The 23,315-nt window shown below is 33.9% G+C and overlaps 1 protein-coding gene across 1 annotated transcript in view; it reads right to left on the minus strand.

Annotated features, from left to right (window-relative positions):
- The window catches only part of LOC135086501 (capon-like protein), a 184,062-nt gene that overhangs the window by 78,323 nt on the left and 82,424 nt on the right, over positions 1-23,315 (minus strand). The window contains exon 3 of the mRNA XM_063981223.1: positions 6,271-6,342. Coding sequence (XP_063837293.1) covers positions 6,271-6,342 — 72 coding nt within the window. The remainder of the gene's footprint in view (positions 1-6,270; positions 6,343-23,315) is intronic.

Here is a 23,315-nt window from a genome sequence, read left to right on the forward strand (position 1 = left end):
CACTCAAATGTTTCGTACAATTCGTGAAAAGTCGTCTCTACGCTCGTTAAGTATTTTGAAACGAAAACTTTCACTTTGTTGTATAATGAATTAATGATATTATATCAGATTGCTCTAAGATATTTGCAGTTTTGTAAATAATTTAAGCTAATTGACATTGATTTTGTTTTTAAAAGATGTCGTTTTGAGGCCACTGTAAGGCCCAGAACAGACGGTGAAACGCAACTGCAACGGAACTGCAACTTCTAGTTACTTTTTGAGTTGCATCTAAGTTTCTGCCATAGCGTCCGTTGAGAGACCACACATGACGCGATCAGTATTGTGATCAGTGACTGAAACATTTCAATCGTTGTTTCGATTTTCAATCTACAAATATATAAAGCTCGATTTCTTATATAAAATTGCTAATTTTCTTGTTTCCAATAAATACAAATTTTATTTTATTTGTTTATTTTTAGCGCGGTGAATAGAGATGAAAGGTTTGAGTTTGTTTTTAAGGGATAATCTAACGAATTTTGGATATGATTAAGAAAAAAAGAGATCTGTTTTTGTGAAAAGCGAAAAAATCTGCACGTGGATGAGATGTGGGGATAAAAACAAATTAAAAATATGTTTATCAATCTTTTGAAATGTGTTTGGACTTATTTCTATTATAAGTAATTAATTTACAGTTGATTTAAGTCCCGTTGATTTAAGATCCGTTATTGACTTGATTTGTAAGTTAATTAGGAACAATAATAACATGTTACTTATTGTGATATATGTATGTATGTAATATCAGTATAACTAAACCAAAGCACTCCATGTTGATATCTATCTATTTACTATATTCATAGCGACTTGCACCCGACCATTATCAGGTCGTCCGTTCACCGGGCAAGCGCTACTAGGTCGTTTCACGGTGCGCTTCTCAGTGCGAGTTTTCCGCTTGAAAACCTGTTTTCATTAGGGCGCCGGCCATAGCCTCTTTGGATACCTTCTGTAGGCTAAGGCTATAAGCCTATAAATGGTAGGCATTGTTGGTAGGGTAAGGTCTTTTTCATACTATTATCCTAATTACATACTTCTAGTTTAATTTTTAAGAAAGATTTAACCGACAAAATCTCGATTTATAGCTGCAATTAAGGAACATACCTAGTATCGCATTTTCGTTTGTAATAATATGATATGTTAGTGCATAGACAGATAAAAGTATATTAACAATGAAATGTCATTTATATGATTGAATTTCATCTGAATTATTGCTCGTACGTCATAATAAAGCTCAGATAGGAATTTACTACATGATTTTAAATTTTTCAGTAAACAATTAAGAATGACTTCATTCATTATAATTCTGTATAAATCAATATATTATGTTAGAACATGTTATTAATCAGAAATCACAAAAACTAAAGTTTATTATCATTAATTCATCTAAGTACATAAATTAAGATGTCTTTTCAAGTAAAGCTTCATTTTCAGAATCATTACGAAGCAAACAAGTACGTTCATCATTACGTAAAGGCGGAATAATTTCATAAAAGCGGAAGTTAACGAACAATTAGCCAAAGAGAAAGTAATAATAAGCTAAGAGGATTTTTATTATCACTTAAGAATGGGATGGCTGTAGTTACTTTGAATGTGATACCTACTTATTATAATGGCGCCAGTATAATGGTGCATATTCTAGGCTGAAATATTTCAGGTAATAATGATATTATAAACGCGAAAGTAACTTTGTCCGTTTTGCCATTTTGTTCAAGTTACTGAAAGCTTAATGAACTTTGATGTGGAGATAAAATGGAACTTACATTAAATCCAGCAAGTTTGTGTGGGAAATTTTGCCAGGAACAGCAGTGATTGATAAATAGTTAAAAATTTAATCAGAAGTACCTATTATAAACTATTATAATAATAATATATTTAAGTAAAATTTGAAGACACAACAAGATTCATATTAATTTAATAATCGATTACCACCAAATATTATCACCATTCTATTAAAAATGTAGACGAGAAGAAAGTAAATAATATATTCATAGCTACATAATATTAGCATTTTGATCATTTAATTTTACCTTCACCCTAAAAAGGGTTTCCGCAACAAATACCTAAAGCTATTTATCATGTTTATCTTTACGTTATGGTCTGTGACAGTGACAAATTCAGGAGCTTAGCCCGTTTCTTAGCAGCGTCTGGTGTTAACTAAACGAATTATTTCCATATCAATTCAGACAACATTCGCCTTCCTAATAGTTAATCACGTTGAATAATCAAATTATGTCACAAAATTTGGTCTCTTTTAAGTATTTCAGTGAATATTTTACGAGATGACTTAATGGTATGCGCAATCTGGTCTTATTAAATGCAAATAGACTTGTAAATTTGGGACTTAAGTAACATTTGTTAAGTTGTTCTAGCCATCTGTTTTTGAGTAGGCAACATTGTATCTAGGGGTCAGTATTCCAAAGGGCAAGGCAAAAAACCAAGACATTTCATAAAGGTCCAACATTACCTTTGCCATTAATAGTGTTAGGGCCCAAAATATCTTTCGTATCCTCTATAAATAATAAAAAAACTTGCACGATTTTTCCATAGCGGCATAGATGGGTGATTCATTTATATTCAGGAGGAAGCGGTGTCAGGACGCGTGTCATATTCATATTTCAATGTAACGCGATCGCTCAGCGCGGTGCGGGCGCGCGCTTCGCTTAACCGATAATAAATGCGCCCCCACGACATATCGCGATTTGATCTTTTACAATGGGGATGACCAGAATTGGGTGATATATTACTTTTTTAACCAACATCTGAGCTGAAAGCTCGTTAGCAAAGTAATTTTTTTGGATATTTATGACGATAGATAATTGAGATTTAAATGGAATGACCTACATTTATTTTTGTCGTATATGATTCCTGTGTTTGAAACCAAAATCCAAGGGTATTGAGTTAACCCACTGCTAACACCAGCATGAAGGGTTTAGTGCGAATCTTAGTACTAATTATTGCACTATGGACTAAAAATTAATAGTTAAAAAACTAAAATTAATTACTGCACTAAAAGGACAATATTTCGTTTAGGAGTTAGCTTAGATGATGTCTATCTAGCATCAAGGTGTTTGAAAAGGCAAATCAACCAAACCCAAACTCGATGAGATTCCGCCGTTTCCTTTAGGAGTTCCTATGGACACCTCCCAACTCCATCATCAGGTCCCTCGACATCATCTAGTACTTAAAGTGCTCAAAAGACAAATCAAATGAACCTAAACTCGATGCGATTCCGCCGTTTTGTTTAGGAGTTCCTATGGCCACCTCCCAGTCCCCTCATCAGACCAGCTCGATGGTACCATATTATTGTATTGTCATCTAATCTACATAAATAATTGCCAAGTTTCATGTGGATACAAAAATTAGAAGTGCATGTAATACAAATTCTAAGATTCCATTAAATAGTTACACGACGACCATGAAGCTACAGATAAAAATGGAGGCCAGACTCCCAATACCTACTTGAAGCACAAACTAAGTATCAGTATCTCGCTCTCTGTGGGCAGACTTGCTCTTTCTAAATAAACAAAAAATATAAAATTGCTCAAATTCAATGAAACCAATGTAAAATCTTTATTTCTTGACATAGGTATCATTAAAAATGATAAGTGTAGTTACTGGTAAAACGTTTTAGGAAGAAATTACTGTAAAAAATGTGAAAAATGTTTACAATGATCCAATGTCGGAAATCACGAAATAAACACTTACGCGTGGAATCTTATGTCACTTCCAGGACAGCACGTACTACCGCAACCACGCACTACAAAATTTTGCACCAATTCTTGTGATAAAATAATGATTATTTCCTGTAAACAATCTCAAACGAAATTAACTGCTTAATAAACAAAATAGTAAACAACCGCCATGATGGGCCGGATTGGGCCGATGTTGCCACATGGTACCGATTACCCAGGAATTGGGATTGTAATTCCCTGATTCGCCAACACATTAAGCCTAAATGGCCGACAATTTTGTGATTTTTTATTTAACTAGGTAATCTTAGTTTCAAATATTAATTATTTATTTGTTTAACTTCTGATTTGGTTAGTGTATTGGCTATTTCGAAGAATTTACAAGGAGATTTAAATCAGAAGATAGCAATACTACAGTTCACACTAAAAAGAGAGGTAGGGCCGCAGAGAGCGAGATAGATATAAGTAGGTATTTGACTCAAGTTTTGTTCCAAACTCTGCCCTCCATTTTTATCTGTAGCTTCATGACGACGACCTAATAAAAGCGTGTTAAAAAATAACTGCTCTACATTTGTCTATTTCAGTATGAATATTAGGTAAATCTACTTACTACCTAGTTAAAGTATCATGACGATTATTTTATTTTGTGAAATTCTATCAATCAAAGCTAAATAAAGCTGATTCGAATAAATAAAAAGCTGCATTAAAAATCCTTCCATTCGTTTTGAAAGGCAACACGTAGTACAGCCACAGACCGAAGGCTTCAAACGTAACACCCCACCTTTTGCGGTGTGTAGGGTTAAAAATGCCTTTGCCAAGTCGCCTTAGAATTTCCACTTTCATAAGCATAACAATAGGTCAGGTAGGGATGGTGGTGCAATTCTGATGTTCGACAATACAACGTCGTTTGTTAGCAGCAACACTCGACTTTTTCCACGACGGTGCAATTTATAGCGGCAAGTCAAGGCGCGGTGTACTAACAACGCTCTGTGACTTTCCATAAATACTCGCAAGGAGAGCTCATAACTGTTCTATTTTCATTTAAGTGTCCATTATCGGTTTCATTTTTGCTTTTTTGCTCCACTAAAAATTATGATGTTGGTAGCTTTGGCGCTATATTATAATCATACTTTTATAATAGCGAACATGAAACAATTCTATTATGTAATACCTTTATACGAATATACGATGATAATCAAGTTGTGTTTTGATAAACAAAATTCGGTTTTGATAAATAAAAATAACTGCTTGCAGATTGATGTTTGTTTTCAAATAAAACCGTATTTATAAAATCTGAAAATAAACAAACGTTGGAAAACATCAGTTACCAAAGCCAAAGGAGAGCGCAAAATTATGTACATCTATGGCTTTAATGTAGTTATTGCTGAAAAAAACAAACATTTTATTTAGTTTTAAGGATTTTAAATTGTAAAATAACCGTGAAAATATAAAAGAACAAGGAACAAGATCCTCATTACTGTTATTTGTCATTTGATTTTTACGATAAGCAAAAGACGCAAGCACTGTTTTGGGGCAACATGTGAGGACATTTTTACAGGACGTTATTACATTCTAAACTGGCAAAGCCGTATAGAAGTTGACAAGGGAAGCAAATGAGCTCCTATATTGGGAGGAACAATCTGCCTTCTTATTAAATTCGCCCTCAGGGGTGTTTGGTACCAGAAAGAATTGGAACGTTTTGTAATCGGGAGCTGTTGTTGACGCTAACAATGAGAATTCCGTACATTTCAATTGGCCTGTTAACGATTTTTGTACACCTCATTTTAAGCAATACTAAAGCATTACCTTGTTTACCAAAATAAGTTCCAGACCATTTTGGTATGTGTAATTGCGAAAGTTTCTACTAAGATTTCGGGTACTCGGGAATCTATCGACAAACTTGGACTGTACCGGTCATATGTGCCACTTAACTCTAACTGACTCAATGTGCAGTTTAATTTCATTCAAGAGAGCTAACTTAGTTTACGCTGAAACAATTAGAATAGGAATACTTACCTACTGGTAGAAATGTCATCAGTTCGTGTTAGACTTTTAAACGATAAAAAACAAAAATTTCCTTTAAATCAACATAATGAAAACAAAGGATTTGACATACCACATAGCTTATTTACATTAATAAAGCATTGCCACATTTTTATGATAATTTTGTCGTGGTTACTTGAAACTTAACCATCAGACAAACTCGGCTTATAAATGAGAAATAATGTTCAGCCTTTTATTTAAGCGCATAGAAATGATTTTATTTATTAAGTACTGTAAATTTTATGTTCGTAAATGTTCGTTATACCTATGGTTCGCATAATTATTTAATACGGTCTGTAATTGAATAGGAGGATGATAACTAAATCTTTTCAATGCTTATTTATGTCAACATTTTGTATCCGATTTCATTCACAGTTTACCGTACTACAGTTCGGTTGTAGTTGAAATTTTATTTTCATTTCATACTAATATGAAAATAATAAATGGCCTTTTAAATAATATACCCACAAAGGATATTTAAAAATATCAAATAAAGGATACTTACTCGAACACGACGCATAGCCGCGACGATCTCGACGCGGCTAGTCGGCCTGGGCACGTCCATTGTCCCGATGTACTGCAACAAAATATAACCTTAATTAACCGAAAACAACATTAAAAACATCTTAAAATAAGATACAAGATGCACTAATGACATTAATAAAAAAAACGTACCTAATTCATTAAACTAATTTTTAAGTGACCCATATGGTAACACATAACAGGAATTTTGTTTTCATAGAGGTAACTTAAAAATTAGGGATTGATGGTGAAACGGGCATAACACGCTTTGAATATATTTGAGAGCTTTTGTGTTATTAAACATAAATTATTATTTTATGTCTCCTTTATACGAGTACCTATAGGGTACATTTTCATACAAGATGTTAATTTTGTTTCATGTTCAACCTAGACTTTTTAAAATCTCTACATAAAAAACATTGAATGTTTTTCAATTTGTGACAAGATTCTGAAATATTATCCTATCCTATCTTTGTTTTATTATAATTATGTTACATGTATTCGTACACATTTTTTAGCTACGAATGGGTCCGCAGTATCACAGCTGTGACCCCGCATGATGATGCCGTAGCGGAGACCCGCATACCTACGTGCGGGTAGTATTAGAGAGTTGCTTTTTATATATTTTCAGGGCACAGTGCAGTAAAGAATATCTTAGATTAAAAGATGCTACTCCTTTTTACTTATCATGATGTTTTTATTAAGGGGGTTCTATATAATAATGTTTATAAAAGCGACTGACTCACTCATCATAAAATCTCTGAAACTACAAGTGCTAGGAGTCTAAAATTTTTCAAGCGTTCTTTTTAGAACGTAAGTGCTCACTAAGAACGGATTTTACGAAACTCCACCCCTAAGGGGATAAAACGGGGTCCATAAGTACGAAGTCACGGGCGGCCGCTAGTTAATATAGTTATTACTCTAGTAAAATTAGAGACAAACTGTTCAGCAGTTCAGCAGATTAGTATAAAGTAAAATCGATGTTTTTATAAGATAATAAATAAATTAATAAAATAAAATTACTCATTGTTAGTTTTTAGGTAATGGTTTGAAAGTAACGTTTAATTGTATGGTTATGTTATATCGCTGTACATAACTGTTATCATATTGTAGTGGGTCGCACTTTATTTTTCAGAGTTACAACAAATAAACTATTACTCAATATAAGGTCAAGGCCCCCAAAAAGTCATTGTCAAGGCCAAAATCCACTACAATCCTGACGCTTTCGTTAGAGAAGTTGTTCTAATTCGCGCCAGATGTTCAAGCCTCAGACAATAATTGAACTGCACTTATAACTAAATAATATTAGAAGGGTCATCAACAGCTAATTTAAACGCGTTGCTGGAGAGAGCAAGAGCCGGTGAACCCCAGCTATTCGTTATTAAAAAAATTGTCATCGCGTGCTCCTAACATAATATGAGTAGGTATAAGAACGATGGATCATCATGAAGTTTGGGTTATAAGATTTTGGTAGATAAAAGATACTAATTAGATTATGTACGCCCTCCATTTTAACCCCCTTGCCAGACAAGCGTTTCAGGGTAGCTGCCCTTTGACTTTTCACGATGACCCAAACTTTTGATGGTCCATCGTTCTTACCTATGTTGGGAGCATGCGCTGACAAACCACAAGTATCAGCTTTAATAAAATAACAAAGGTCTGGGTTTACGGGCTCTTAGACCAGAAGATTGGCTACCCCATTGACCTTGGACGGGGTATTCAATCGGCCGCTTGTATCCAGCGTCTCCCTGCACAAATTCAAGAGCACTCTAGAGGTCACTTTAATCTTCGAACTCTTACAATGCTACAGGTCACGCAATGACCTAGACTTCAGTGCGAGATTCGTCTCGATACAAATTATCTCATTGGTTTGTTTATCTCTTAAATTGAAAGATATTAGTGTAGGAAAGTACTTTCTTTGTGACATTTTATGCAAGTGAAAATTTTTGTTTAGTAAGATTTTGTATGAGTTTTTTTTATCAGTGAGATGTTTTTCTATAGAAATAATACATAGTTGATACGTGTATTCTCAGTATGTTAAATAAAATATGTTGGTAATAATGTTTTCACGCAGACATAGGTACCTAATAAAACGGCGTCAATAAATTGCAGATAAGACTGCGATGAAAATGGTCCCACCTTTTTTCGAATCGCATATTTATTAAAAGTACAAACAGTTTTTTGATTAAATAAAAGTCTACGGAATTTTATGATATTGATACTGCAGAAATATCGTTGAGAAAGACTTTACAAACGATAAGTCAGGCCTTGAAGGTCAGAGGGCAGACATCTTAATTATTTTACTAATTAATTATATCTTATGACAGTTATTTACTTTGACGTGTTATTAACGCTGCCTGAGTTAGAGCTAAAGCACACGATGCGTTGCGGCAGTGCAAAGATTTCGTCGTGTGCCCGCCACAGATTCTCATATAGGTATTTATGTAAGATGACGCAGCGGCACCGCTCCTGCATCGCACCGGCAACGCATCGTATGCTTTGGATCTTAGGCATGGTGAAAATTAATTAGTTGCTTCCGAATCACACTCAATGCAATTAGTATTGTTCTGTGGTTGTACTATTGATAAATGTCACAATGTTCTAAGCACGTACAGAAGCTGTATAAACGTACACGAGGCAATCACGCGATCAAAGGATATATTGCTAATTAGCTACAATTTAGGTCCTTATCACACTAATGATTATTGAATGTAATAAAACTTAACGAAAAGCTAAAAAACACTTTATTGTACACCACACGCACAAACAAGTAAGAAAGAAATACACAAAAGAGACAAGTGCAATTTAGGCGGTCTTATCGCTATAAAGCGATCTCTTCCAGACAACCTAGGGAATCCCTTCCAGTTATGAAAAAATATGAAAAATTATGAAATCATTCATTGAAGTGACCGGGTTCTTACTTCTTATATTCAGACATGTATTTTTACTTGTACATACTTAGGTACTTATTTTAAAAAGCCTATAGGTACTGAATATATTTTTTACTAGCTGACCCGGCGAACTCTGTTCCGCCTTAAAGGCAATAAATAAGCCATCGCACTTTTTTTTCTTATTTGCTCACCGTTTAGACCTACCCTGGACTACGACAAACAATTTAAAACAAAAATCAGCTCAATCGGCCTAGCCGTTCTCGAGTTTTAATCAGACTAACGAACAGCAATTAATTTTTATTTATATAGAAGATAGATAGATGAATACTCAATGAAAATATCTACCTGTATTTCATTAAAAGTAAGCCATCGGCCTGAAAATGCATTAAATATGTTGACACAAGAGATTACGTTTATAAAGGGTAAACATGTAGAAAAATCTGCGGGGCTATTTTTGCATGCTCGCTAAACCAGTCGGTTTCAATTAATTTAGTATGTACCCAGCCTCGGGCCAATCCATTCCCCATTATCAAGTTCATGATTGATTTGTTTGTTGCTTTTACCATTCAAATGTTTTTTAAATTGATTTAATTTACTTATGTCAAGTATACAATAGATCTTTACCAGCAAATATAGTTGGATTATTTGGATATCGGGTCCCGTTGATGGCTATTAAGTACAAAATCATAGAAATGTTCAATTCAAAATGGGAACTGAAATCAGCTACCTATATTCTAAGCGATATTCTTATTCATTATTAAAATAAAACAGTACAAAACTTCATTTCAAATAGCGAAATATTTTTTATATGGATAACTCTTTTCTAAAGAGATTCACAGTACAAGATGAATATATTTAGTTCTGTACGTATAGCTGACATGCTACCCATCGCTCCAAATGTTCACTTTTCCATCAATTAGTGCGCTATACATCCGACGTCCTCACACGTCAATCATGGGAAACTGTGATTTTTTGCCAAGAAAATTATTTTTATCGACGCTGCTTTTTCGATTTAAAAATAGCGTTTTATAATCACGGTTTTGTATAAATATTGACATCTACCTTTAGGTTTTTCATAACAACTCGTTGTTATTACTGACGCGCTATTATTAACAATTATTATCTATCTTTAGGAAGGCTTTTGTCCAGCACCCCTGCTGGACAAAAGGCTGGCGTGAATTACGAATTAGGAAACGGAATGAGTATTATTTAATCACCTTTAATCATCACTTGAAATGACTTGAAGTGCTGAGAGAAAATTACATGATTTTCGGTCTTGTGGAATTCAGAATCCAAGCAGTTTTTCCTTATGAAATGAAAATTTCACGCAAAGCTGTTGGTCTTATCGGGTCATGTCAGACGCCTATAGCGGCTAATACAATTTGACATCAGTGTTATTGCTTCACACATGAAGAAAAGGGATCGCAATAAAATGGCGTGTATGTGCAGTAAGGAACTGGGTTAACTTGAATCAATGGACGTAAATTATTCGCATGTAAAGAATAATTACTTCGATTAGTTTTTCTTTTGTTGTTTTCATCGTATTTTTTTCCATAAGTATCATTAATATGAATTTCCAAATCCCTAACTAGAGGAATAATGAATTCATTATTCAAAATTCCTCATCAACCCTTATAAGGTTTTTTTTTATATAGGACGCCTACAATCTCCCCGAACTCGGATTTGTCTCTAGATTCAGCCGGCTAAGTTGCACCATCTAACTTTAACCGTGACTATTAACGATAACCGTTGTATTTTGTATGGAGTTTGACAGATTTTTGACGTTAGTTAAAGGCAAAGTAAGATGGTGCACCCCAGCCTCAGAGTGAAAACGCTTTTTTCATTTACTGAAACTGATTTCCTAAAACTCCAATATTTGTACCGATAAAGTAGGTGAGCTTCAAGTGAAATTTCCCAAAATAGAAAAGGTTTCCGATTTAACAGTCAACATTGCATTGCATACCTACCGTGAGCAATTCCAGTCGATTTCCGGCGGGAGGAAGCCGGGCCTGTAATGTGATGTCGATTTGACTTTGGGAAGATTGCTTGCTCGTCCTAAATAAGAGTTTTCTATAGATTACTGAGAACATTTGTTTTGGCCTAGTTCAAAGTAATATGATAGGTCGATCGAAGCCAATTGAGCGCTATGCAATATGATACCGAACCATTGGCCAAGGAGCAGTCAAAACAAACTTGTAGTACAATTTTTCCAGTTAGTGCCTTGTATTGAAATAAAAAATGGAATTATTTAAATTCTATACTCATAATTAAAACATGTTATTTGAGGTTTGGTTTTTGTAATGTAAATGATAATTCAGTCTTTCATTAATTTTATCGACTTGGTTCGTCTTAGATAGATTCGCATATGACATCAAATGCCGACATTAATTTATTAACTGAAGGTTACTTAGGGTGAGTTGCACCACCTAACTTTGACCGTAACTATAACGATAACCGGTGCTTTTTGTATGAAGTTTGACAGATTTTTGACGTTTGTCAAAGTTAAAATAAGATGGTGCAACCCAGCCTTTTACAGTCAATTACAATATTGTATGGAAATGTGTACTTTAACCATAAAAATGCAACAGAATACCAGAATTCCCAATTGGGTTTAAAGTATGATTGTGTATTAAATAATTCAATCTCACTTTGGAGTGCCAGAAATCTGATTGACATGAAAAAAAAATCATGCAGATAATTGTTACCGAAATAATGAATAAAGTGTTTAATATGTCCGATGGGTAGCATCTTAGCTACAATACGAGTAGTATCGTTTCATTGATATTTGATGAAAACGGAAACCAACTGTTCATTCACAGTCAGGTAAATTTATCAGTAGAACTAAAATACCTACATCCAGAAAACTGGCATTGTACTGTAATGTTGGACACGTCCAGTAAAACTCATCAGTTTAACTGACTGCGTTTGCACGTTTGCCTCACTAACGGCGCGTTCACACGACTTTTTTCGCGATTCTTTTTTTTTATTGGCGAAAATTCTTTTTAAATGCCCGTGTTCACACAAAAATGACGGATAGAGTATCGTCTTCTAAAAACCACGTTTGTTAAAAACACAAATCCTCAATGTTTTTTATTTAGATTTTTGACGAATCTTATAGCCACGATTCCGCACGTAATGACGTATCGATTTTTTGACAAATCGTTAATGACGAATGCCGTGTGAACGTGCCTTAAGCCTTTAAGATATGCCAAAGTACAGGTCCATTGAGCGATGTAGGTTTGATCCGCTTAGGCAGGGTAACGCTCGCGTGGCAGGTAAACAATCACTGAATCGATTTGGGGCACTGTATACGATATGTTCGGATTTGTGCGATGTTTTTGACATTTATGCAATGAAAACATTTTCCTCTTGTTTTCCGATTGTAGTAGGTAGGTATTCTTAGTAAGAGTAGAATTTGTTGCACCTATATGTAACAAACAAGTTATCTAATTAATGTAAAACTGTGAATCAAGAAAATTTACAGGTATCCGTGATTTTTGGGCTCAATCATTAGGTTAACTAGCTATCTACCTTAACTAGGTATTATTTATTTTAAATTCATTACAAATATAGATGTATACAGCAGAATTAAGAGCAGAATTGGATGCAGCACCCACCTGCTTCATAAATCAATCAATCTTATCTTTAAGTATATCTACGTATTTTGCTTTGCACCGTCCACTTTTTTATATATCAATCACCCGTAATTGTTTTACAATACTCATTTTTATCCAATGATCCCTTTCCCTTTACTTCAATGTTTTATAGCGTGTCGTGCCTTCCCTCGGGATCTATCGTGAAATGAGTGTCCTAAAAGCTCGGTCCCTAAGGATTTACACACACAGATTACCGGAAGAAACTTCATTTACACTTAGAAGAGGGAGAGTAAGCAAAAAGTGGTGCCGCGGACTACTCTGGAGGTACGTACTCGCTATGAACCACACCGAACAAAAGAAAGTGTTTTTTGCACTAAAGTACACATTTCCGTGTTGCTATTCACACGTCATAAATATTTTTCATGACACAAAACAAAGTTCATAATGTGGTTGTGAAAATATATTTACTTAAAATAATGATCTAGTATGGCTAAAATAATAATTGTGGATATTTTATCCCCTGGGTAAGCTGTTCCTGTCATTTTATTTTGCAAATCGACGTTTTACAAGTTCTTTCAGGTGTAAGCTTTAAGCACGAACTGGATGTTAAATACTATGCCAACTAGGCTTCATCCCTTCTGGTCCATTTATTTTATAGAGATCGCAAAATCGAAAATAGAATACTATTCTGAATACCAACTAAGAAAATTATTGTTTCTTGTTAGTTTTTCACTTAAGTTTTTTTTTGTTATGTAGCTCCATAAAATGTCATACTTGATTATAGTAATAATATTGCAAGGTAAGTAGAGTACAAACATTTAACGAAGTTTTAGGCAAAAAGAACTCGGGAGATCTCCACAAAAATCCAAGAATGTGTAAAACGTAAAAGCTACGAGCACAATAAATGAAAGAGTAAGTGAAACGCATGTCACGTAAGGATAATAAAAACGCTCATATTTTCATATATTAAGTCTATAAAGGTTCATTTTATTTGTTTGATGTAATTTTATTTGTCAATCGCAATAAAACAATGACTAGACTTGATTAACGATTCACTATGCGAGCATTACTTAAATAAAATTTGTCGTAAGTTCACATAGAGACCATGAAATTTTATTGTAGTTTTAGAAATTGTCAAAAAAAGCGATAAATCGTTGCAAATTCTGAAATATAGGCAGAAAGACGTTTGTATTGTACATGTAAACTCATCACTATCATCCTTATTTTAGGCCACCGCACACTGGATCGAGCCCATACAAAGCGTTGGACATCGCTTCCTTACTCAGTGTTTTTAAAATAAAATGAGATTGCGTCAACGTAGTAACTTCAAATTTTTACAGTGTAAGGTTGACAAGTTTATCTTTCTAATGTGATAGATTTTACTTATTAGATGGCAATTAATATAAGTGAAAAAAATTCTTAAAATATAGTGATGAAAATCTTGTATTTATTGTTCAATTAAAAGCAAATACTCACTCATTTTGGTCTGTTTCCATATTTAAAGAGTAACATAGTCTAACAATACTCTAAATTTATTCTCATTAAGTGTTAAAATTATTAAAGAAATATTTTTGTAAACGCCTGATTTTTCATTGCACACAATCACTTTGTTCGATTTTGTCGAGCTTGATTTCATATTCTGTTAACTGTTAGATACATAATCTAACAATACTCTAAATTTATTCTCATTAAGTGTTAAAATTATGAAAGAAATGTTTTTGCAAACGCCTGATTTTTCATTGCACACAATCACTTTGTTCGATTTTGTCGAGCTTGATTTTATATTCTGTTAGCTGTTAGATACATACTAATGCAATTTTATAGGGACTTAGCGGACTACAAAACTGACTCCAATCAACAGATTGCCTAAGCCAATCTACGTTTGTAGCTAAAAACTGGTTCTCATTATAATGACACTACTTCTTCTTGCGACAAACAGTGTCAATGAAATTATTGTTTTTTTTTTATAGTTATCTGATAAATAAAATGTGTAACTCAATACCTACCTAACACAATCATAAATTAAGAAAAAAATACATACAAAATGTATGTATGGTATGTACTAAATTCAACGACAATCTTTTGAGATGATGACAATATGATTTTTTTACTATATCTGTTTTATAGTATTTCTTTATGTTCATAAAGTACCTATTAACTACGTTAGTACTTACCTGTGTTTATCTGAAGAGAGTGTATGCGAAAACAGCTCTAGTATCCTAGCTAAAGAACTAGCGCGATCTTTCATCGTGGTTTTTAATAATGCATACAAATCTCTATTTGACTTGAGGTTTTTCATTTTAATGAGTATTTTTACTGAATTGCACATGATAAACAACTCATAAACCAAAATAAACATCTTTGGTTTACCTGACATTATTTTAGTGTAACGAATTTTACCTAAGTTAATTTTGCTATGCGGAAAAATGAGGCGCTTTTATTTAGTTTTTTGTGATTTTCTCGAAAATAGGGATGAATAAGGGTCTAAAAACTGAGTAATAATATCGCCCACGTTGTCATCTATCATCTCTCATTCATGGTTTGTTAAAGATCGCCCAAGATGTCAACTAAAACACGCAGTTTTCATTTAAAAAAATACCTTTTAAAAATACGTCAAAATAGCCAAGCTAGAAGTTTTTTAGGCACTCATTTTAACACACAGATTAAGATAAAGGTATAAGCTAATACATTAATAAGTAATAACATAAAACCAGTGAACGAAATTGGATAAATTGACAATACAAACAGAAGTCAGAAAATCCATGATTTTGACTTTGTTCACTTTACGGTCGCACCACATAACTATGATAGTAGATCATGACTTGATATTAGTGATATTTGATAGAATGAAGTCTCATCTTTCAATTTATATGCAAATCAATCTTGTTTTAAGTAGTTGCATTTAAAGCACCATGTCCAACACCTTGTATGGGCTCGATCCACCGTGCACCGGCAGTCTATTGGCTCTGTGCACGATTACAGCGCCAACTAGCGTCCACAACTTTGTGGGCTCTGTCACATTGACATTTAGGTCGTATATTTGTGAAAAAATATCGAAATAAAAAATTAACAAATATTTTCAACTAATAAATTGTTGTGATACCACAATTTGGGTGGAAAAAAGGTTTTGAAATCATTTTGGTCATTCAAATCAAATGAGGTAAGTCCAAAAAGTGTGTTTAATTTTGATTGTATCAGGGTTTGTTTACTTCATTTATAGTTGTAGTTTTACAGTAAAACAAAAAGAAAAAGCTACTTTAACGGTTTCATTATATAACAGTAAATATTATTTAAATGTTCCTGTATCGCTAGTAATAAATTAAATATCGTTTTCAGATCGAAATGAGTATTGTTTTGAAGACCGGGTTTGTGAGTGTTATAATATCAAATTCCAACCACAAACCGTATTTAAAGGAAAGTTGTTGGTATTGGCTGGACAAGTCCGAGATGTAGAAGAATTAAGAACAAAACAAGGGCAGAGTTCAATAATTCACGCTCTCATCATAAGGCAAACATCTGTGCACAACAACTACTGTGACTCATTTTTGTACTACCACGTTGTATAGTCTAGTTATTTCCAAATTGTAAACGGCTATTAAACCAGCCCTATCGAAATACAGTCCACTCTTTTATTTAAGTTCCCAGTAGGACCCTTTTCATGCGATTATTTAATGATATTAAAATGTATTAATGTAGAATCGCTTTGCCATTGACAGATACATCTGATGACAGAGCTTACATTATTTCTACTTTTGACCACCATGAGCGCTGCGATAGATTATGTTACCCCCACCTAGTACTTCGCACCCAGCGAATAGCTAAAAGCAAGTTAAGCCAATAAGTAACTCTACATAGCGCAATCATTCTTTTTAATCTAATTTTCATTCAGCCAGATCTTCTTAGTCATCGTGAAGTTGGGTGTTATAACAAGTACATACACTGTGTTTCTCGAGACGTAGGCTCCTGAAAAATCGAGCTTTATGAATAAATACACTCAACATCAAATAAACCACACCTTCCGCGACGCGAACTTTAAAGATTTTCTTCTGGCACAATTATGGTACCCCAACAATATTGGTGTGATTTGAAAGCCCAGTAAATATCCTTAAAGAAAAATACATTTCATTTCTAAATAAATGATTAACATATACCATAAATGTGACTTGAAAATAGACCTCACTTTGGGCTCACCTCTGGGATCAATTAGACCAATTTTTATGGTTATAAAACCAAATAAAGATCTCACGTGTCCTCTTTAACAGATGGATAGCGATTAATCCCAACTTAACAGTTTTATAGTCATAAAAAATGGCTATAGCGTAACTACCTAGTTTTTGAAGAAGTGACTCTGGATCCTTGTAAAGACACATTTTTGGGGTAAAAAAATTTCCTTTAATGAAATGAAGTTTAGAACTAGGCTTTCAAATGGTACCAACGTTGGTGGGAAGTGGGGATGCATACGTTTGATAAGTGCTTGTCGCGGGAGGTGCGATTTATTTGATGCCGAGTGTATAATGATTTTTATTGTAATCTTTAGAATACATAATTTAATACATACTACACTAGATTATTGCTCCGGATAGTAGTAAAATAAAGTCATGAAAACCTTATAACGACACCGACGTAAAGGAATGTGAAATCGAACATTGGAACAATATACAGGTAATGAAATCACTTGTACGAGTTCTTGCAAGCGGCGCGGAAGCCCTTTACGCCCGCGGGAAGCTTTTTACCATTTATTTACATTTCACTGAAAACACTCTGAAAATATTTTTTATACATTATGCGCAAGGAATAAACAACAAGGCAATGTGTTCTGAGGTTATGTCAATGTTTGCTATGCTCTGAAGATAAATCAAGAGACAAAGGTATACAAATTAACGGTATGATTGCTGAATTGCGTTCAGTTACTCGTAGCTCAGAACACGTGTCCAATGTTGACACAGTAACAAAAAGTAAGTATAGCCTGACCAGGAACATAAAAACCCTGGCATAGAGGCGCGTCAATTGCATTTGATAGTGCAACACTGAGTACAGTCGTACCTGTGTTAAATTAATAGGCTAACTTTATGTATCAGGATTCAGGATTACGGGCTAATTTGATATTTTCATAAATTTTAAATAAATTAAATGAAACCATCAATCGAGCTAGTAGATTTATTTTATTATTCATCAATAATCAAATTCAGAACTTGAATATTCAACTGCAATGTCTGCTCATGAAGGCTTCAAACTCGGTACTTCTTTCCCAATCCCATAAAATTCAACACTTAGAAAGTGACAAAATTTTTAAAATAGGTAGTTGAAACAAACCACAGCTAATTTTCATAGTGGACTGTACTATACGATAAACATGTCAGTCAATTTGACAACCTTTGTCGGAAACATTATTCAATGAAAATATTGTCCGAACCCTTAGTATTTCTCTTCGACAAATACTTTAACACATTGTGAACCACTTTTCTTTCACGACTATAAAAATATTTTAGCAATTTAATTCATAAAACCAATTGCGCACATTTAAAATAAAGTTTGTTTACACTTTGACAGCAATAGACTGACATGCAAGGTGACATGTCAATGAAGTTTTCAGTTACTGTTGCCATTAAAAGAAATTAGTACCATTAGTTTTCCGCAACATGGCGAGGGTTTTTATGTTCCTGGTCAGGCTAGTAAGGAAAGTTAATGTCTTTACAGTTTCGACGGCTTAGAAAGACATTTATGGATGGAGTGGAATAAAGGTTGAGTGTTTTGATGAGACAAGAGGTGAAAGCAAACATAGACCACAAAAATATAGTGTAAAAAAGAGCTCTGAAATATTCCATCGAATAACAGATTTTTCAGAGTTGAAATTTCACTTTCTACATACATTTTTTGTAATGATTTTATTAATGGTATCAGTGTCGTGAAAGCTGTAATTTTTTTGTGGCTTTTCTTGCCATCTCCGTTGTGAAATATATTACACTTTTCGTACTTTTGCGTCAAAGCTTTACTTACGTAGCGCTAAAAGCTTTGGCTTTTACACTCCATTACAAGCTCTTTTTGAAAAAGTGGAAAATGCGCACGAAAATATTATGTGACTTTTATGGACAGTGCACTTGGTTTTTAATCAGATATAATTTTTTGAACGAAAATATTTTATCAATTTGCTAAACAAAACTAAATATCAGAAAAACATTTAAGTTAATATTCTGAACCGACGCTTTTAACTCCATTCATATTCAAGTATAGGTAGAAGCCTCTGATTGATCTAAATATTTAATATCTTCCAATCACAAGTTCGGAACTTTGGATCGAGCAATGCTTGATTTTAGAAAGCGTTGAGCGTCGTTTATTTAAATATTACAGTAGTTAACGTTCAACTATACGTATCAAACATCTATTTTTAGTATAAAATCTTGTCTGCATCTGCACATGCACAAGTTAAGATAAGCAAGACCTTTTATTTGATGATAACCTTGTATGTGATCCATTACTTATGTCTTGCAACGATATCGAAATATCGTTTAAGTCTTGGTGCATGTCATTGACTTAAGACGGTAAATTATATCTTTGAAACTGGTTTTCTGTAAGCATACATTCTCTTAAGAATGTCATGTAAAAAGAAGCTACTAAACGTAAAAATATTAGCTTATAATTAAATTAAATCAAGATTCATTAAAAGTTATTCTTGAAGCTATTATAACTAGCACACAGACAGAGCTACAACATAGAGCAAAGCACTGTACAGATCGGATGAACTGGCAACCGGTCCGCTCAAGGACGATGCAAGTCACGAGCATCACGATCTTTCCGAGTCATGTCTACTTAATCGACAGTGAAATTACGTTAGAAGCCGAGGTGAGTTGTAGGGGAGACCGAGGAGAGATGTAACAGAGGAGAGTTGTGTGAGTGAGTGACATAGCTTATAAGTACTTCTGTAACTACTAACCCACTGGAAAGAAATTTCTGAAATAATATTTTATTATTATTATTTTTCTAGTCTTTTTTTCCTCCATTCTTTTATAAATAAATGTCTGGGTAGTTAACCTATTACGCGGACCTCAGTCAGGCGAAATAGAATGTAAGGCAGTAGTCGTTAAATTAGAAGATAAGAATTTCTTAGTTATTTATTTTTATTGTTGCCGATTTTTGGAAACCTATTAACTATCAGCGAGCTCGCAACAGAGCTCGAAATTTGAACTAAAATACGCGCACTTTTACGAGCTCGCTAACAGTTAATAAGTTCAAAAAAGTCGACAACGTCACAACTCTCCTCTGTTACAACTCACCTCGGTCTCCCCTACTATACTAAGTTCTCACCGACTTTCATCCAAGACCGAGTGTTTAACGATATTAACCCAGATACTCCTGAAACTTTTTATCCTTGTCAATTTATATGATTTTTTAGTATGTTTCTAAATAGAGGTCAAGTATCCACAGAAAAATATTAGAAAAAATCTTGGTCAACTGGAAAAGCCGGAAAATGGGTGGTGTTTTAACACCTGGTCGGAGAATGGACTACTACTACGAGAAAAAATTTACTTTGATTTTGTTAGGTTCAAGAGTTAAAAACGAGTTGTAAGTTATACTCATTTATTAAAAAAAAAACAAAATCTTATTCAGAGGAGGTAGGAGGATGGTAGAGACATAAATCATAACCTAGGATACTTTAGTACGTGGCGCATTTTTACACCGAATTGATTTTTTCTTGCAAATTTTACATGTCAGTTGCGTGTAGTACCTACTCGTAAGTACAGTAGTACATAGGGATGTAAGCTCCGTAGACCCTGGTTGTCGCGCCATTCTTCATAAATATTGTTTCGGAATATAACTGCTTTGCCATGTATATTTTAGGCATTTTGGCACAAACTTTCACAGAAGGTACTTGCACTATATTGCATTGTTTTAATAATTGTGATTGCTGTAGGTACTTTCATGGCAGAAGAACTAACTGCATTGGAGGCATCTTTAGATTCATTTCGTCTTACTTTAAAAAAATCAGAGAGCGGGATGTTATCCTCTTTGTCAGAAGAAGACTTGTCGTACTGTGGTTGATTCGTCCAAGGTCGTACTGTACTTCTGCCTCGGCTCTAAGTTGAGAACCTGGAAGTTCACGAAAAATAGCAATAGAAAACTTACACGCTATAAGTAACTATAGTTAGATAAACGGAAGCAGGCTAACCTGGTAGATTTTGTAAGGTAACGTGGTCTTCTTCACCAGAATCTTCATCTGTTGCTTCTGCATTAGCATTTTCTGGTGGTAAAATTGCTATGTGATTCGGTATCTGGGCATCGTCGTCAATGTTTTCTAATACGTCCACTATTTCGTGAAGTCTCAGCGGTCTTTTATATCGTGGCCTAAACTTTTAATTAATATACAAGTTAGACGTTGATTATGCGACCAGGTGTTAAAACACCGATCGTAATTTTGTCATCAAAAGTCTCAAAAATGTAAAGCTTTTCAAAAACATAAGTTTATAGTTTTGTAGCTAACAGTAGTACATAAAATAATAACTAGTATAATCTGAGATATTACTAGCAAGTTTATGAAATATCTTAGCTTTTATAAGACGTTTTTGCACAAAACTAAATAACAGAATTCAAAATAGTAAAAAACTAACAAAATAAAGCAAATATGCGATATCGAACATACTCAATTACAGTTTGATTCGTAATGAAGAGAAAATACAAGGGACAGTAAACAAATTCTCGAAATTTTTATAATTTATCTGAGGATATTCTGAACTACTTTTTAGCGGTGTTATAACGCCTGGTAGGAGTAAGTGGGTTAAGAGCACATTATGACGTTCCTTCACCTCCTATTGCCCGAACTTTTGTACTCGAATTATAAAAGGGTAATTTATTCGTCACTCAGAGACGAATGAGCTAATATTATGTTTTAATGTTTAATATTTGCATACCTTGCGTAAGCCGAATGTATTCTAATAAAATTAGTGTTACAATACACTTTACAATAGTGGATTGCGTTAGTACTTCTAGGTAAAATACCTATTAGAATTTTTAATAGCCCCAAACATTGTTATAATGTTAAGACTAGGCGCAGACCACCGATTTTTAGTTGGCCAATAGTTGTGCCCGATTTTAAATTGTATGAACAATTGGGCCAAATCGAATCGGTGTAATGTGCGCAGTTCCATACATGCCCATACTGATTAACTGCCCGACTAAACTCGGCCGACGAAAAATCGATGGTCTGCGCCTAGGTTAAAGGGACCTATAATTAAAATACCCAATTGGCAGTGAACGAAAAATTTCATTTAACTGTAAGAGCTCTGTTACGCATTTTAGGTATTCCTTCATTATCACTTTGTCAGTCTTTAAATACTAATCGAAAGCGTAAAAAAGTTGTTACGGTCGCGAGGAGAGTCGTAATTGTTCTCAGAGTTAACGTATTTAGATAAGTTTCTATCAGGATTTGTTGGGATCCGTGAAAAATGGAGCCCGACCTCCTCCCCGAGGACAAGGTGGACGAAACTTTTTATTTTTAGTTAGCTCGAAAAATTGCCTGTAAAAACGAATTTAGGGAAAGTTCCGTTTCGTTTAATGGAACAAGAGGCGTTGACAGCGAAAATAAATACTAGGCATTCTTCACAACCATCGCGGAACGATGTTATTTGATGAAATGACGGTGTTAACGTAAACATTGGGATTAGGATACGAAATTTGGGTTTTATATTCGAAACTTATTTAAATAGTAGTCAAGGACGGACAAATATTACAAGTGCTACCATTTCAAGTAGAATAATTCGTAGTTTGAGCAAGAATTGAAATGCATTTAATTAACTACAGCACTATTGTCCTAGACTTTGTGTTTTCTACCGTTATTAATTTATAAAATATAATACTGAGACAAAGCTGAACCATCTTCAATATTAAAGATAAAAAGGCACGAACTATGTATATTACATCAAATACCTACTTAAGATTTTTAATTATTTTCGCCAAAAAGCAATTCATGATTCAAATACGAGTAAGATAGGAATGTCATTGCAATTAATTTTCTTTTGTATGGGCCCTTATTTTCTCATCCATAAATATATTTTCGAGAAATCAGACCCGAAGTCTACCATCTGCTGGCAATTATTAAATAGAGCTTACATGCCGACTTGGGATAAGCCAACGTAACACACTCGTAAATATTAACCGAATGCTGTATTTCCGTATAAATAATTCAGAATCATGGAAACTCTCCAGTAAATATGCTTATTGTGTATCTTTTATCCATAGAGCAGTCGAATGATAAATAATATATTCGTGTTCTCCTTATGTCGTAGTGAAAATGTTTCCACGGTACGCATATTCCGAGAAATTGATTCTTGTTAGTTGAGGATATTTTAAATCGCCCTACTTAAAATAACTCTGGGTAAAATGTAAGTTTTTATCCTTGACAACTGTTATTAATGTAAGTTTATTATTTTATTCTATATGTACGAGTATAGCAATGATGAAGTGTAAATTATTATGACAATGCTACGTAATTAATAAAAACTAGACACTTAACTACTGTAGGTGTACCTACTGCAGACTAACATGAACTG

Source organism: Ostrinia nubilalis, chromosome Z (assembly GCF_963855985.1).
Source record: "Ostrinia nubilalis chromosome Z, ilOstNubi1.1, whole genome shotgun sequence".
Lineage (NCBI taxonomy): Eukaryota > Metazoa > Arthropoda > Insecta > Lepidoptera > Crambidae > Ostrinia > Ostrinia nubilalis.